The sequence below is a fragment of the Leptodactylus fuscus genome, chromosome 5 (genome assembly GCF_031893055.1).
Source record: "Leptodactylus fuscus isolate aLepFus1 chromosome 5, aLepFus1.hap2, whole genome shotgun sequence".
Classification (NCBI taxonomy): domain Eukaryota; kingdom Metazoa; phylum Chordata; class Amphibia; order Anura; family Leptodactylidae; genus Leptodactylus; species Leptodactylus fuscus.
In genome coordinates, this window is record NC_134269.1 from 86,305,899 (window position 1) to 86,322,321 (window position 16,423).

Consider the following 16,423-nt stretch of genomic DNA (forward strand, 5'->3'; position numbering starts at 1 on the left):
GCATGTATATTTGCATTTCCATGTGTTCTTATCTGTACTAGTGTCATTTCTTTTGATGCTCACTGATTTTATGGCTGATCCTGACCAAGTGTTTACTTAGATCCACACTGCTAGTCTCCTCATGTGTCACAGTTTGTAGATTAATTAGTTAACAACTTAAATTAGTGTTAGTTCTGAAGCTCTGCCTTCCTATATAAGTAGATGTAGCTTATGGGACAGCATTTCATGCAGGGGCATTTCATTTGCAGCATGCATCTTAACCGAATTGCATCTTAACCGAATTGCATCTTAACCGAATTGCATCTTAACCGAATTGCATCTTAACCGAATTGCACTTATACATGGCACTTAAACAGGGCACGAAACAGGCTAACCATGGCAGAACACCAGGTAAATTTCAACCTAAAACAACAAGTTTTACCACATGGTATGCTATAGCTGCACTGTCTCTTACTATCTTAGCCATTGTCTTCCTGCAGACCTCTCCTCCACCTCCACCACACGCCATCCATATCAGTCCCTCTTTTCTTCCTTCTCCCATGTACAGCTCTCACACACTTTTCACACTCTGTAATCATCCCTTTATTTCTTTTAGCAGTGACACCAAACATAAGCGCCCACATAAATCCCTGAACCACCTTCTGTCTCTGTCCATTTTACTCCTCCTAGCTGCTGGGGACATCTCTCCTAACCCCGGCCCTCCTTCCTTCACTAACTCTTCTTCCTGCACACATAGAAGGCCTACAAACCTCCTCAATATTTACCGTGTTCCTTCCCCTCACCCCTCCCCTGTCTCTTTTAGCTGCTCTCTCTGGAACGCCCGCTCAGTGTGTAACAAACTAGAATACATTAATGACTTATTCCTTAGCAAATCCCTTGGCCTGCTCGCCCTTACTGAGACTTGGATCCAGCAGTCAGATACGGCCTCCCCTGCTGCTCTGTCTCATGCTGGCCTACAATTCTCACATACCTCTAGGCCTGACAACAGGCAGGGTGGTGGGGTAGGCTTACTTCTGTCACCACAGTGCATTTTTCAGTCCATTCCCCCGGTCCCCTCACTCACATTCTCCTCATTTGAAGTCCATGCTATCAGACTTTTCCGCCCACTCTCCTTACGTGTAGCTGTGATCGACCGTCCACCTGGCTCACCCTACCAATTTTTGGACCACTTTGCCTCTTGGCTTCCCCACTTCTTATCCAGTGACATTCCTACCCTCATCATGGGTGACTTTAACATCCCTATTGACACCCCTCACTCCCCAGCTGCCTCACAGTTTCTCTCATTAACCACTTCTCTTGGTCTCTCACAATGTTCTTCTTCTGCTACACATGTAGATGGAAACACAATTGATCTTGTCTTCCATCGACTCCTCACAGTTTCTACATTTTCTAACTCTTCTCTGCCGCTCTCTGATCATAACCTTCTGTCTCTCACCATCAGTGCCCTCTCCCCTTCACAAGATACCCCTCCCCATCACACATATAGGAATTTGCGTGCTATTGACACCAAGCACCTCTCAGATACTCTACAGTCCTCTCTGTCCCCCATCTCCTCAATCTCCTGTCCAAATCTGGCCACCAGTCACTATAATGAAACCCTTAAAAATGCATTGGATGAGGTTGCTCCCCCCTCCACTCGTAAAGTCCCACGTAGGAGGCAGCAGCCCTGGCACACGCCACAGACACGATTTCTTCAGCGCTGCTCTAGGTGTGCCGAACGTCTCTGGAGAAAATCACGCTCACCTGCAGATTTCCTCCACTTCAAGTTCATGCTTAAAACATATAGTTCTGCCCTTCACCTAGCCAAACAAGACTATTTCACCGCCCTCATCTCTTCTCTCTCCAGCAACCCTAAAAGGCTTTTTGAAACCTTTCACTCCTTACTCACACCCAAGGTACAGACGCCATTCACAGACCTTAGTGCTGACGACCTGGCCACGTATTTCCATGCTAAAATTGATAAGATCCGTCAGGAAATTACTGCCCAAGCCCCAGGTGGCATTGATCCCACCACCTACCATAGCAATGATCCCCTCACCAACTGCACCTCAGACTGTCTATTCTCATCTTTTGACCCTGTTACAGAAGAGGAAGTCTCCCAGCTACTTTCTTCATCTCGCCCTACAACCTGCAGTAGTGACCCCTTCCCCTCACATCTTCTCCAATCTCTGTCGCCTGCTGTCACCACTCACCTTACTAAAATATTTAACCTCTCTCTCTCTTCTGGAATCTTCCCATCCTCCTTCAAGCATGCTGTTATAACTCCGCTATTGAAAAAACCCTCCTTGGACCCGTCCTGTGCTGCTAACTATCGACCCGTCTCTAACCTCCCCTTCATCTCTAAACTCTTGGAACGCCTGGTCTATTCTCGTTTAATCCACTATCTCTCTGCTAACTCTCTTCTTGACCCCTTACAATCTGGTTTCTGCGCTCTGCACTCTACTGAAACGGCTCTCACAAAAGTCTCCAATGATCTCCTGATGGCTAAATCCAATGGCGATTTCTCTCTTCTTATTCTTCTGGACCTCTCTGCAGCTTTTGACACTGTTGACCATCATCTCCTCCTCACTATGCTCCGCTCAGTCGGCCTCAATGACACTGCGCTCTCCTGGTTCTCCTCTTATCTCTCAGACCGCACTTTCAGCGTATCATTTGCGGGCTCTGTTTCCTCCCCTCTTTCCTTTGCTGTTGGGGTTCCTCAGGGCTCGGTCCTAGGCCCCCTGCTCTTTTCTCTCTACACAGCCCCCATTGGAAAAACCATCGCCAGATTTGGCTTCAGGTACCATCTTTATGCTGACGACACCCAATTATACACATCTTCCCGTGACATCACCCCTGTACTCATACAGAACACCAGTGACTGTCTTTCTGCTGTCTATAATATCATGTCCTCGCTCTATCTGAAACTAAATCTCTCTAAGACTGAACTACTACTGTTTCCACCATCTAATAGATCTGTCCCTGATATATCCATTGCAGTCTCAGGCCTTACTATAACTCCTAGGCAGCAGGCCCGCTGCCTCGGGGTCATGTTTGACGCAGACCTTTCCTTCACCCCTCATATTGAATCACTCGCACGTTCATGTCACCTCCACCTCAAAAATATCTCCAGAATACGTCCTTTCCTTACCAGAGATACACTAAAGACACTTATTGTTTCTCTGATTCATTCTCGCCTTGACTACTGTAACTCCTTACTAATTGGTCTTCCCCTCACTAAACTCTCCCCTCTACAATCTATTCTGAATGCAGCGGCCAGGCTCATCTATCAGTCTAGACGCTACAGTGATGCCTTTGGTCTGTGCCAGTCGCTACATTGGCTGCCTATTCAATATAGAATAAAATATCAAGTTATCACTCTCATCCACAAGGCTCTCCATAATGCCGCACCTCCATACATTTCCTCCCTCATCTCTGTGTACCGCCCAACCCGTGTTCTCCGCTCACTCAATGACCTAACACTTACATCCTCTATTATCAGAACCTCCCACGCTCGTATACAAGACTTCTCCCGAGTTGCACCACTTCTCTGGAATGCTCTATCCCAGACAATCAGATTAACTCCCAATTTCTACAGTTTCAAACGCAAACTAAAGATGCATTTTTTCAGACAGGCCTATCACAATTCCTAATGCAAACCCTTCTTGATGCCTTTTCAGCCTAACATATTTGTCCATGCTCTATCCACATGTTAAAGGACACTACTAGTGACGGCCCATAAAGCTTTGTTTGTGTAATGGCTGCAACCTCTATTACAAAATTGTCTGAACACTGTATAAGCAATGCCGCCCCTCCTACCTCTTGTGCCATCCTCTCTACCTCATAGATTGTAAGCTCTTGTGAGCAGGGCCCTCAGTCCCATTGTGTGAAATGACGTTCTTTGTTTTGTATCTGTCTGTATCTGAACCCTACAAATTGTACAGCGCTGCGGAATATGTTGGCGCTATATAAATAAAATTTATTATTATTATTATTATTATTATTATTATCCACAGAATAGGCCACTAGTATGTGTCTGTGGGGGTCTGACATCTGGCTCATATCAGCCTCCTAGTCAAGAAATAGGAGCACATCTGCCCTTCCCCAGAACCATCACTATGCAGGGGACAGGGATGCTGCAGTGCACCTATTACTTGAATAGGAGTGTTGCTGCATGCACTGCTCACCCACTAGCAGCTTTCAGTATCTGAAGGCTGCCACAGCAGCTGATCTGTGAGGGTTGTGGGTGTTGGACTCCTACAGATGACATACTGATGACTTATCCTGTGGATTGGTCATCAGTATAAAAATCAATCAGTGGTTGGAAAGCCCCTTTATTATTTCAGGTGCATCTCCTGCCAGTTGGGAAATTAATTAAGACTGGTGTGGGTAACACAAGTCTTAATACCCCCCCCCTCCAGTGTGTCTGTCACTATGCTATACTGCCCTCAGAGAACAGAGTGTGTCCCCCAAATGGGCCTCTGCTAGTATCCGTCTGTTGTATTCATCTGTAAAATGTTTTATAATGATTTATACTGTTTTGCACTGTTTTTGGTTGTACTTTCCAGCTTTATGCTTGTTACCTAAGAGTTGATGTGCTATTTCTAGGGTGGAGTGGCCTATACTCTGGGTTTCCGAGCAGGTAGGAAGGTTTAGAGGTTGCTATGAGCCCCCAGTCTTTAATAAGATTCCTGTTCACCTCAGATAAGAGCTAGCATTGGGAGAGGACTGTTTAGTTTCTCACAAAGCTTTACAGCTCTGTAGAGTAGAAAGCGGCACAAAGGAATAATATGCAATCGCATGTCACTGGACCCTAAGCTTGCAGAACCAAGACTTCATAACATTGTTAAGTATGGAACACAATGCTGACTAGCGAGGAAACATAGGTACCCACGGCTGAGATGTGCCATTCGTTTCCCCAACTGTGGATGTAAACCTGGTCTAGATCCTTTGAGTTGCCCCAGATTACCACAGTGGAAAGGGGTCAGAGGACTGAGGAAGGGATGACAAACCATAGCTATTGTCTGTGTAAAATGCCATGAATGTGGAGCCTGCTACTGTAAGTGAATTGTGCCTCCAGGTTTCCCTGTAACTGGGTGATTATCACTAATTAAACTGCCCCCACTGCTTCTGCCCCTGTCTCCTGTGCTTTCTGCACCCAACATCAAGGGTACCCTGAAACGCCATCAAAAGGGAAGCAAATAGCAGGGAGCATCCCAGGATATCCAAAACCATGATCTCAGTGTGAACCCTTCATCGCTTTGCTGATCTGAGGTCTGTTAGAGGATTTGGTACCAAACACTACCGTGACTAGTGAGGCTGCCATCTTGGGCCTGCTCCCGACTGTGCCATATTCACACTACTAGTCATAGTCACTGGTCATTGCATAAGGAATCTGATCCTTTGACTGGTTTTCCCACTATAAGACTTAGTTCACACGCAATTCCACGTGTGCATATTCCATCGCGGCTGCTGCAACGGGATGTTGGTGCAGTGCACAGCATCCCGTCATGGCTTTCCGCTCCAGATTAGGCCCAAATGAATGGGCCTAGGTCGGAGTGTGCTGCCGCGAGGCGGACGCCGCAGCTTAATCAGCCCTGGATTCCACCTGAAGAAAGGGCAGCTAGCTTCTTTTTTGTAGTGGTCTCCATAGATCACCCTTGTGAGGAGGCAGATTATGACATGGATTCCGCACCATAATCCACCCCCTCTGTGCCCGTGTGAACTAGCCCTAAAAAGTTTTGGCAGTAATAGAATATGCTACTTCCTTTTGGTCGGTAGGGGTTGGGCTGCTGGAACTCCCACTGCTCCTGCACTGTTTTCCCCAACAAAGTGGAGGTTTCTGCTTCCCACTGTGCATAGACGTACAATAAGGTTGCATTTCTCTGAACAGTGGTTAAACATGAGTGCAGCTGTGTGGTGAAAATACTAAAGGAGTTTCTACCCCTTCCTCGTAAGTGTCATCAGAGATCCCAGAGTTTGGATCTCCACCAAATCATAATTATTTGGCCTCTCCTAACCAAATGCCATAACATTTCATAATGGGAATGGGAGCAATAATCTAAAACTCTCATATTTCTCTCACTTTTTAATACTCCATTGAAAATCTGCAGTCTTTTTTCTCTTGCTTCAACAGTCATTGCAATGGAACAACTGCCTATATTCTTAAACTTAGAATAGAAACAATGAAAATATTCATATATTAGGTTATTTGTAATAAAACACATTTACTTTAAACAGTTGCACACATTTGTGATGGCCGAGAGCCAGATCTAGGTAATGTTACGACTTTTGCTTTAATGTGACTAGCTTTCCATGTTACTGTGCTTCATGTAGTCATAAGGTCAGGAAGATTTTCACATTATCCCTGTGCTACGTACTACTGCTGTGCTTATCCGTAGGGAATTCTAGTATTTACTACAATATGATTCTGGCTGCAGTCAGCTAGGAATGGAATCCCTAATATTTTAATTCACTTCTACAGAAAACTTTGGCCAAGTTGATCTATGATTTTATGTAACATCTGGTGTAAATAGTACTCTGTGCCTAATGTAAGCATTCCCCCCTTCCCTTTTCTACATGTGTTTCTAGTAGAAAGCACACTATTATTGCCTGAACTGATATAACTTTTGACCCAGTAGAGAGTAATATAGTTCACATTAAACTTTTTTTTGCATTTTAAAATTTTATTTGATAACACTGTAAGGCCTGATTCTCATAGACAACTCCTCATAATGTTTTGCTTAAAGAGGTTTTCCACGCAAAAAAATCTTTTTATAAAAAATTTCTGTTAGTGCTATTAATGGGTTAAAAAGTGCTACATACCTTTAGCACTTTTATACCCATTTTATACCTTTTGTTTTGAGTGATTTCTGGATTCTTCTGGGAATTCCTGGCATCCTCTGCATTAGTTTACATGGTGTATCTTCCTGCTATGTAGTTTCCTGCCTAGCTTCCGCACTAACTCCCTCTCTCTCCCCCCTACTTCCTTTTATCCCGCCCACTTCTAGCCCTTCCCAACTAACTAACTCAGTTCGCCCCCCCCACCACCACCACATCATACTTACCTATCTTCCGCTTTAGATAGGAATGGCTCCTCCTTTTCTTTCTGATCTCCTGGATGTGTGTAGGCAGGAGACGCCTGCATAGTAGAGATGGCACACTTTTTACTTGGCATGTATCAGAGCTACCTCCAGACTGCGCAAGCACCAGCAGCGTGAAAGAAGGAGCCGTTCCCACACAAGAAGACATGTAAGCATTGATGCGGTGGGGGGAGGGGGGGAGTAGTACTGGAGATGTTCCATTTCGGAAATATGGAAATGGAACATCACCGGATTATCAGAAAGTGTGCCTATGGTAATGTGATTTGTGTAATTATAGTTTTGTTTTTTTTTTGTTCTTTTTTTAAAAACAGTCAATTAGAAGTTAGGTGGGAAGAGGGGGTTTAGTTTAGGGGTTAATTTTTATCCTGGACAATAGAGATGAGCGACTAGTATTCGATCCAATAGTAGTATTGGATCGAATAGTAGTATTCGATCGAATACCTCCCTTTGCATAGTTATTGGTGTACTCGGTCGAATACCACGCGGTAAACATTCAATTCCCCTCCCACCTCCCTGACACTTATTTATACACATTAAAAACTATGCAGGGGACGTATTCGATCGAATATACTTGCTCATCTCTACTGGACAACCCCTTTGGTCACTTTGGACCAGTAACAGTGGGGACTGGCGTGCCACCATTGGAAATGAAGAGCTGTAATAGTTGAGTTATCTTTTTATTGCCATTACACACATAGTCTCATTTATTATTGAGTTGGCCATCCTCTTCAATCTAAATATCGAGCTCTACAGAGAATCCCCAGTTCATGGTCCCCAGTGTAGTGTCAGGAACAAGAGCAGTGGTCAAATACCAAGAAACAAATACACAGCCAAGTGAGAGTCCAAGTGAAAATGAATATAAAGGAGGTCAAAGACAAGCTGAGGTCATGAACTGGATCAGAAATACATCCCACAACAAATGGGTAGAAAGCAGGGGCATAGCTTGAGAGGCTGCAGAGGGTGCAGTTGCACCTGGGACCTGGAAGCTCAAGGGGCCGATAAGGTGTCTGTTCTCAATATGAGGAAATCAGTACAATAAACAGTACATTATAGTTTGGGGCCCCAGGAGCTTGATGTTACACATCTGGTAGAAAGACTTACAAAGGAAATATCATCATCATCAGGCAGTTAGTGAGATCTGATGAGTGCATATAGCAGGTCTGATAAGCTGATGTGGAACAACTGAGCAACAGAGTTCAGAACCTAGAAGATTAACCATTGTCTTGCTGCAGCAAAATATGGAGAGTCAAAGGATTACGACTACACAGCGGCCTGAAGAGGTAGGTTACTATAGGGCTGTAATAGATGGTTAGATAGTGATAGATATTAGTCTTGGTTAGTCAATCTTCTATACACAAATTCATTCAAATACTATAAATACAGTAAGCTCATTATTGCTGAGCTGGTATGATAAACATCTAATGCTACAAATAATACTTAGCACATAGTAACTCTAAAACGTTAACACTATTCATGTCAAAATCAATGTCTGCACATACGAATTTAGACTACCCAGCAAAACATTTCCATAATTAGGAAGTGTTGCTTATTACAAAAATATTTTTACATCCCATGTCACAATGGACACGTTCCAGGTTGACCAATTTTCAAAGTGTTAATCTAAATATGTCATGTACCGTCAAAAGTCTCCATGGACATTATTACAGTTTGAGGGACATGCTCTATTACTTCATGGGAATGAGTAAGCAGACATAACATTGCTAATTTTCCTTTAAAAAAGTATTTACAGACATTTTCCAAATGTAATCTATCAAACCCTGACCTTTTACCTGTACTAACAGGTCTATAAATGTACACACCTTGGTCTAGATGACAGAAAATAAAAAAATACTAAATATTCTTTCAGTTTTTAGCTCATAGATAAGTACAGTTATACATTTGCATTTTTATGGTAAATCCTACCTGCACTTTGTAATCTATACCTGATTTTATTAGGGGGCATTCACACTACCGTTGGATTCCGCCAGCAGTGTCCGTGGCTATTGTCTGTACAAGATTTTAGTAACAGACACTAGCTGGTCTGTTTGAAATTTCCATTCATTTCAATGGGATTTTACCTTGAGTCCGTTTACACCCATGTCCGTTTTTTCAAGCGGACAAAAAAATCCTACATGCAGGATTTTTCTGTCCGTTTGAAAAAACGGACAGCAAGTGTGTGTTGTTTTTTTTTAACATTGAAGTCTATGGGCAATGGACTTCCAACAGACAGTAACTGATAGCCATCAGTTCCTATCCGTTTGTGTCCATTATGATAGGTGTTCTTTTTTTTTTTTTTTTTTTTAACGGACACATTCTGATCGGACACCAACGGTAGTGTGAACCCTACCTTAGCTGTCTATCACCTACAGTTTATTTTTTCTTTTTTTTCAATTTCAAGGCTGTTACTCCAGTACACATTTAGTTTTTCTAGTTCCTCATAAGAGAAAAAAAACAGAATGAACGCTGTTGATGGATCCATTACATGATTGATGCCAATGAAGTCCAACAGATCCTATTGACTAGAGATTGGCGAATCTCCCAAGATTCATTTAGTTTCAGGTTTGGGGGCCTGGAGCTGAGCAAGTTTTGTATGAACCACCTCTTAAATTGGCTTTAGGCATAGTGTAGAACACTCTCAGGGATCCTATGAACCTATCTATCTAATGTCTAGCTCTCTAAGGCCTGGTTCACATGCGAGCAGAGGGTGGCGCAGTGACCCAAACAGGCAGAGACGTTACAGTAATGCTGAAAATATTTTGTTCAGATTAACAACAATGTTCCTTTACACGGTGTATGGGTTATGCCTAATTCACATCTGCGTTTGGTAATCCGTTCAGGGAGTCCACATGGGGACCCCCTCGAACAGAATACCGAACGCATTGGCAAGCGGAGAGCTTATTAGAGCACATGGACCCCATAGACTATATTGGGGTCCGTGTGTTTTCCGCACGGTGTCCGCACGGAACATGTGGACAGAAAAGTACTTCATGATCTGCTTTTTTGTACGCATAATTCGTGCGGGCAGCACGTGGCAAACACACGTACCCCATTATAGTCTATGGGGTCTGTTTGCTTTCACTGCTCACCGCTTGTCAATGTGTTCGGTATTCCATTCGTTCCCCAAGAGGACTCCCTGAATGGATTACCAAATGCAGATGTGAACCAGGCATTAGACACCAGACTAGAGCAGAAAAAAAAAAAATTAAGATGTTTTTTTAAGATTTGTGCAGGCTAGACTTTACATTGGATGAACAAGAATAAAAAAAAAAATTCTTGCATATAAATTAAGTTATTTTTTTTAACATTTGGGCAGGCAAAATCAGCATTATTTTACTGTTAAATCACCAGCATGTATTTAATGAATAAATGTTAACTCTTGCCCAAAAAGTCCTTAACAAAACGTTTTTCACTAACAGGATTGTCTACAGTTAAAAAAGTATGTTTAAAAAATATGTATAGAGATGAAAGTATTTGGTGAACAGCAGCTGGCATGAGCTACATGGAAACCTGTCAATCAATGGATCAACCATTGTTCTAGGTGGTATAAAACTTGAAATATATCTATTTAAATTATGTACATAATAGATCGTCAATAACTGTTTGTGGGCGGAGTAACCAGGACTCCTGTCAATAACTGTGGGGGGGTGGAGTAATCAGGACTACTGTCAATAACTGTGTGTGGGCGGAGTAACCAGGACTCCTGTCAATAACTGTGTGTGGGCGGAGTAATCAGGACTCCTGTCAATAACTGTGTGTGGGCGGAGTAACCAGGACTCCTGTCCATAACTGTGTGTGGGCGGAGTAACCAGGACTCCTGTCAATAACTGTGTGTGGGCGGAGTAACCAGGACTCCTGTCAATAACTGTGTGTGGGCGGAGTAACCAGGACTCCTGTCCATAACTGTGGGTGGGATAATCAGGACTCCTGTCAATAACTGTGTGTGGGCGGAGTAATCAGGACTCCTGTCCATAACTGTGTGTGCGGAGTAATCAGGACTCCTGTCCATAACTGTGTGTGCGGAGTAATCAGGACTCCTGTCCATAACTGTGTGTGCGGAGTAATCAGGACTCCTGTCAATAACTGTGTGTGCGGAGTAACCAGGACTCCTGTCCATAAGTGTGTGTGGGCGGAGTAACCAGGACTCCTGTCCATAAGTGTGTGTGGGCGGGATAATCAGGACTCTCATTGCCTATCCTAGAGCTCAGCTTCTCTCCTTTGATCATATCCTGCTCTGACAGCACTGCAGGAATGACTTAAATGAATAAATGTCATATCCAATAAATAAAATAAATGTCATATCTCTAGAAAAGTAATATTGTTACTCAATATCTATATAAATGCAATTACAGATACAAGTAATTCAATGTATAAGTTAATCCAGCGGCCCTTAGGATAACTGTACTCAGCGCAACATTGATCGAATGTCTCTTATTCTCATTACAAAATTACTCTCTTATTTTTATGGCTTAACATCTATCATAGGTCACTTGAAACAAAATAGTCCAAATACTCTTAAAGTCCTAATGTACACTACATTGATGCCACCTTTCAATGTCGATTGTAGCACTGGGCTTCATATAAGTAAACAAAGAGAAATTCAGCACATATGGAACCATTTATGGTTACATTATATCCCCCTGAGACATCAGAGAAAGAAGTGCATTGAATTAGTAGTGGCAGAAATGTGTTGTTGATATTTTAGAGAAAATCCCATGATGAATCAAAGGCTGGCTTTTAGATGGGTGTGTAGATCAAAAAATATAAAGGAGATACTGTCTTGGCTATAATGTTCTTGGCTATGTGTTTACTATACGAGGGCACATGATTATTGAGGGCAATAGCCCATGTGCATTTAGCTTCTGGAGCACGCTTAGCTCTTATTACCAGCATAGAAAACTGAACGAGTAAAGATAAATAAAGTGAATTAAGCTGTCAAGGTCAAAGTATGAATCTCTGAGAAGCTGTAAACTATGAAATTGCTGTGACCATTTCTAACTGTAAACCTTTATAAATGTATAGATATATTGCTTTATTAAATCTTAGAATATAATATTTAACCTACAATTCCGCATAGTCCAACCACATGCATAGCAATAACGTTGTTGACATTGTACTCACTACAGTTTTTGTCATTGATGTCTGTATTTGTCAGAAGAATATAGGCTACTGCTTATGTTAGATACAAATTATTCTAATGTCCACTCAAAGAATGTCAGAAATTGTCCACTCGGTGTAGTTAATGACTGGTTTTCCATTTCCCAGTGATTGGCATTTATTCCGTGAAGTTTCATTGAGGATATGGCCCCCTAGGGTTGTAGGATGCATGGTGCATAGGTTAGAGATGACTGGTTTGGAAATTTGCATGTGTTGAACCCCATTTACAGTACAGAGCATCAACTGAGAACACAAAGCTTTCATTATTTTAATAGTAATAACCCGTGAGAGTTCTCAGATCCTTTATGTATCATGTGTCAGTCTATTGCATGTGACTACTATGTCTTGTGGTCAGAAAGCAAGAAGCTGTGTCTAACAGTGCTGATGATTCATTCACTCTTAAGAACACAGTTTAGACTTGTCTACTACTTTCTTTGCTTTTTTCCACAAGTATTAGTGTTTATGGTGATACGGTTCACATTTATACTTGTGTTATACACATAAAACAAATTATATTGCTTGTGCCACATAGCATATATATGGCTGTATGTACTGTATACGATATATACAGTAGCCTCAGAAGCTTCTGTTATTTGCTGGGCAAACTGAACAAATTAGAAAATCATACTGAGGCTTTTATTATACATAAGTTTTTTGGTATTGTTTAGTGTTTTTCTGGTGGTTTGGGGTCATTTTTGGACATTTTTTCTTTTTTATTTCTGTATTTTTTTGCCAGATACTGTTTTGACGCATCTGTTTCAGGCCTTTTTTTTTTCTTTAATAAAATCTATAGGAAAACGACTGAAAAATGCCAGACCCAGAGCATAATTTCTTACCGTATAACCTTTAACATCTGTCTATTGCATTTTCACCTGGTCTTCTGCAGTAAAAAAAACCTGCTGAAACACTGCGAAAATGCCAAAAACACTGTACTGTGAAACAGTTGCGTAAAATGTGTCTTGTGCAAATTTTTGTCTGGGGACCCCCTCCACAGTATTATATGCTCTCAACAGCTGCTCTGGTGCTATTATTAGACTGTTTTTTCCCACAGTGCTTTTCCTCAAAGAATAATAAGCGGAGGCCCAGGGAAGGTGAATAAAAATAACAAACACTAATACTCACCTTGCCTCACCTTTCCTAGGCATCCTGGCTATCTTCATCCTCTTTGGCAATCTTCCCGACGTCCCTGCTGAGGCCTGTGATTGGTCATCTGTGGTCACGAGGGCACGCACTGATGTCATTATGCTGCTGCGCCCCCCATGTGACGGCTGGGGCCTAATCACAGGCCTCAGTCACATGATGGTAGAGCGCTGGAGAGGACGCTGAGCCCAGGAGAGGCGAATATAACTATTTATTATTTAAAGTCTCCTCCACTGGGCTAGTATCTATTGAAATGGGGCACGGTGACATGCCTGGGCCCCTTTTCATTTACAATATGTATAGTGGTTGGGGAACCAGACTTTCACTGGGCCCGGTCATGGTTGTGCTTCCTGCAACCACGATTGTTACACAACTGGTGTGAAACCACCCTGAAAGACCAAAAAGATTATTGTTAAAGTCTGCTGTTAAAGTCTCAGTTTTGGCTGAAGCACAATTTGCATTTTACTTTGAAGCTGTGAGTGCGTGCAATAAGGAGCAGTCTGTCCCATTCACCCCTCCATTATAACTAGTTTGGTTTGTTTACATGCAATTCTACCAGGAGTCTCTGCAGAGCAAAAAATAGCTGAGAAAAGCCCCTGTGATAAGAAGAACTAGGAAAGCAAATTTTAACAGGTATATGTGCAATAGTACATATAAAAACTATTTTGTTTTAGGTAAAAAAAAAAAAAAGCAAAATCTACATTTCTTTTCACATTTTATAACATTCTTCCACTTCCAGTGAAAAAAAATATTAAATTTACTTAATAAATAAGTCTACTTATTTCATTCCTTATGTGTCCAGAAAAAACATGGTAAAAATAGTTGAGATATGTTTATTACTCAATATAGAAAGATAAAGATAGACACTCATTACCAGTACAAAGAATTTACGGATAGTAAGCAACTCTGCCTATTACAATATTATCCTTCAAAACACCAATGGCATATTTGACAAAGGATTTGTCCAGTTTCAGAAAAATATTGAGAGACAAAGGATATTGTTTGTAAAATGATTATTAAATATATAATTAATATATATATATATAATTTTCCAGTATACTTTTTATATCAATTCCTCACAGTTTTCTAGATCTCTGCTTGCTGTCATTCACTCTGCTTACCTGCAGTAGATAAAAATCAGTCCATGGTCATGTGATGAAAACACAGGTTAACTATACATTATAACATTTTGGGGTTCAGATTTTGCATTGGGGCCCAGTAGCTTTACGTTATGTCTCTTACTTACTGTTATGGTACTTATCTTTTTTTTAAAAAGTTTGCCTTATGTTATACAGTATATTGTCTTGAGATACAGAGTATTATTACAGAGGTTATATACACCAGAAATATTATAAATCCACAATTCTCCAGCAACTGTCTCAGAGTAGCAACATACAGTATATATGTTAAATGTATTTGTCAATTTTCAATTGTCCCTTTTCTGGATTGCAGCAGCCATTTTTGATTTAATCTCTGAAAGGGGTTTCCTGACCTTTGCTATATCACTGTCTTCTCAATACCATTACCTTGGTCAACTCAGAAGACTTTTTATAAGATGAGTAAAGCCGTAGCAGCCTTTAGCCGCAGTGAAGCTTATCCGGGTATTAGGAATTAGCTTTTATTAGAACAACAGCCGATGCTTGGTATTCTTCTATCCTGGAGTTTAAAGACCAACTAGGAATTAATGGAGGTTGAAAGACTATGTCATTCTATGTGACTTCTGCACGATTAGGAGACATCCTAAGGATATGGTGCTTTCTCTATGTCTGACAAGGTAAGTATAACTTTCTTATTTGTCTGGGATATTAAAGACACAAACAGTTCCTCATATCTTAGGATGCAAAGAACTGTCTTTCTGGCCTGTTTGTTAAGATGTATTACTAGTGGTTTGTATATAACGTTATATACAGATTAATATACATATAAAATATAAGACTTTTATTTGGAACATATGGTAATATTTGTGCTAGGGCTTGCAATGTCCTAAATTAGGGTAAAGTATACAACGCTATACAAAGTCTATTGTAACCATGTTAACGCAACTATCTGAAAACTATGGTATCTTGTGTGTACTGCGCCATTCCATTAACTTGATACATTGTGGAGAAACATTCTAGACAAAATTAAAACATAATGAAAAAAATGTACATATTTTGTAATAATGTCTTTTAAAGCACTGAGAAGAATGTTTATTACACTATTTAAGAGTGGTTTTATAAAGGCAGTGCATTTCCATATGTCCAATAAGGATATAGGGTTTATGGATGTCAAAGAGAGGCGTCCTGTGTTTGAGATGCCCCTCTGTGGTCCAGGACATACATATATGTAATGCATTCTTGAATGGCATCATTCAATTACATGAAATGATTGGCAAAATCAACTGTTTGCCAGGGACCGAGGGGTTGTCTGATGAGATAATCCCTTTATGAAAATATGCATTTTGCCAACATGGTCTCTATCACCAAATATTGTGGTTTGCATAGCTGCCATAGTGGTAAAATGATGTGTTATATGATGTGGTTGATTGAATCACATCTGAAATGTAAAGATGAAGTAACATCTACCAGCAAAGCCTGCCTTGTAGTCTATTTGATATCAATATGTATCAAATAGGCTACGAGGCAGGCTATACATAAATGCTGCAGATGAAAATGACTTTTTGCTGAATTTTTTCTGCAGTTTTTAGCTACATTTAGCTACGTGTGGCCTTAGCCTCAAACGCTTTCTATGCAACAATAAAAGGAGGATTCTCCCTCCACACTCACTTCTATTATACTAGGTTACACAGGAGTGAAGCCACCTTCTACAGTCACACAGCCGCACAAATAGTTGCCACCACCCATCACTTTATGATAGGTGAGGTACCAATATAATCACCCTCTCACAACATCAGCAAGCAACAAACATTTATATTGTGCTTTTCTCACAATAGACTCAAAGTGCAGACAAAGGGGTAACAAGAACATAGTTACCGTGTTTCTCCAAAAATAAGACAGGGTCTTATATTATTTTTTGCTCCAAAAGATGGGTTAGGGCTTATTTTCAGG

General features: G+C 41.2%; 1 protein-coding gene across 1 annotated transcript in view; it reads left to right on the plus strand.

Annotated features, from left to right (window-relative positions):
- Positions 1-15,050: 15,050 nt before the first annotated feature.
- Positions 15,051-16,423, plus strand: part of TRPM1 (transient receptor potential cation channel subfamily M member 1) — a 161,201-nt gene continuing 159,828 nt past the window's right edge. The window contains exon 1 of the mRNA XM_075273574.1: positions 15,051-15,150. Within this exon, the coding sequence (XP_075129675.1) occupies positions 15,139-15,150 (12 nt within the window). The 5' untranslated portion in view covers positions 15,051-15,138. The remainder of the gene's footprint in view (positions 15,151-16,423) is intronic.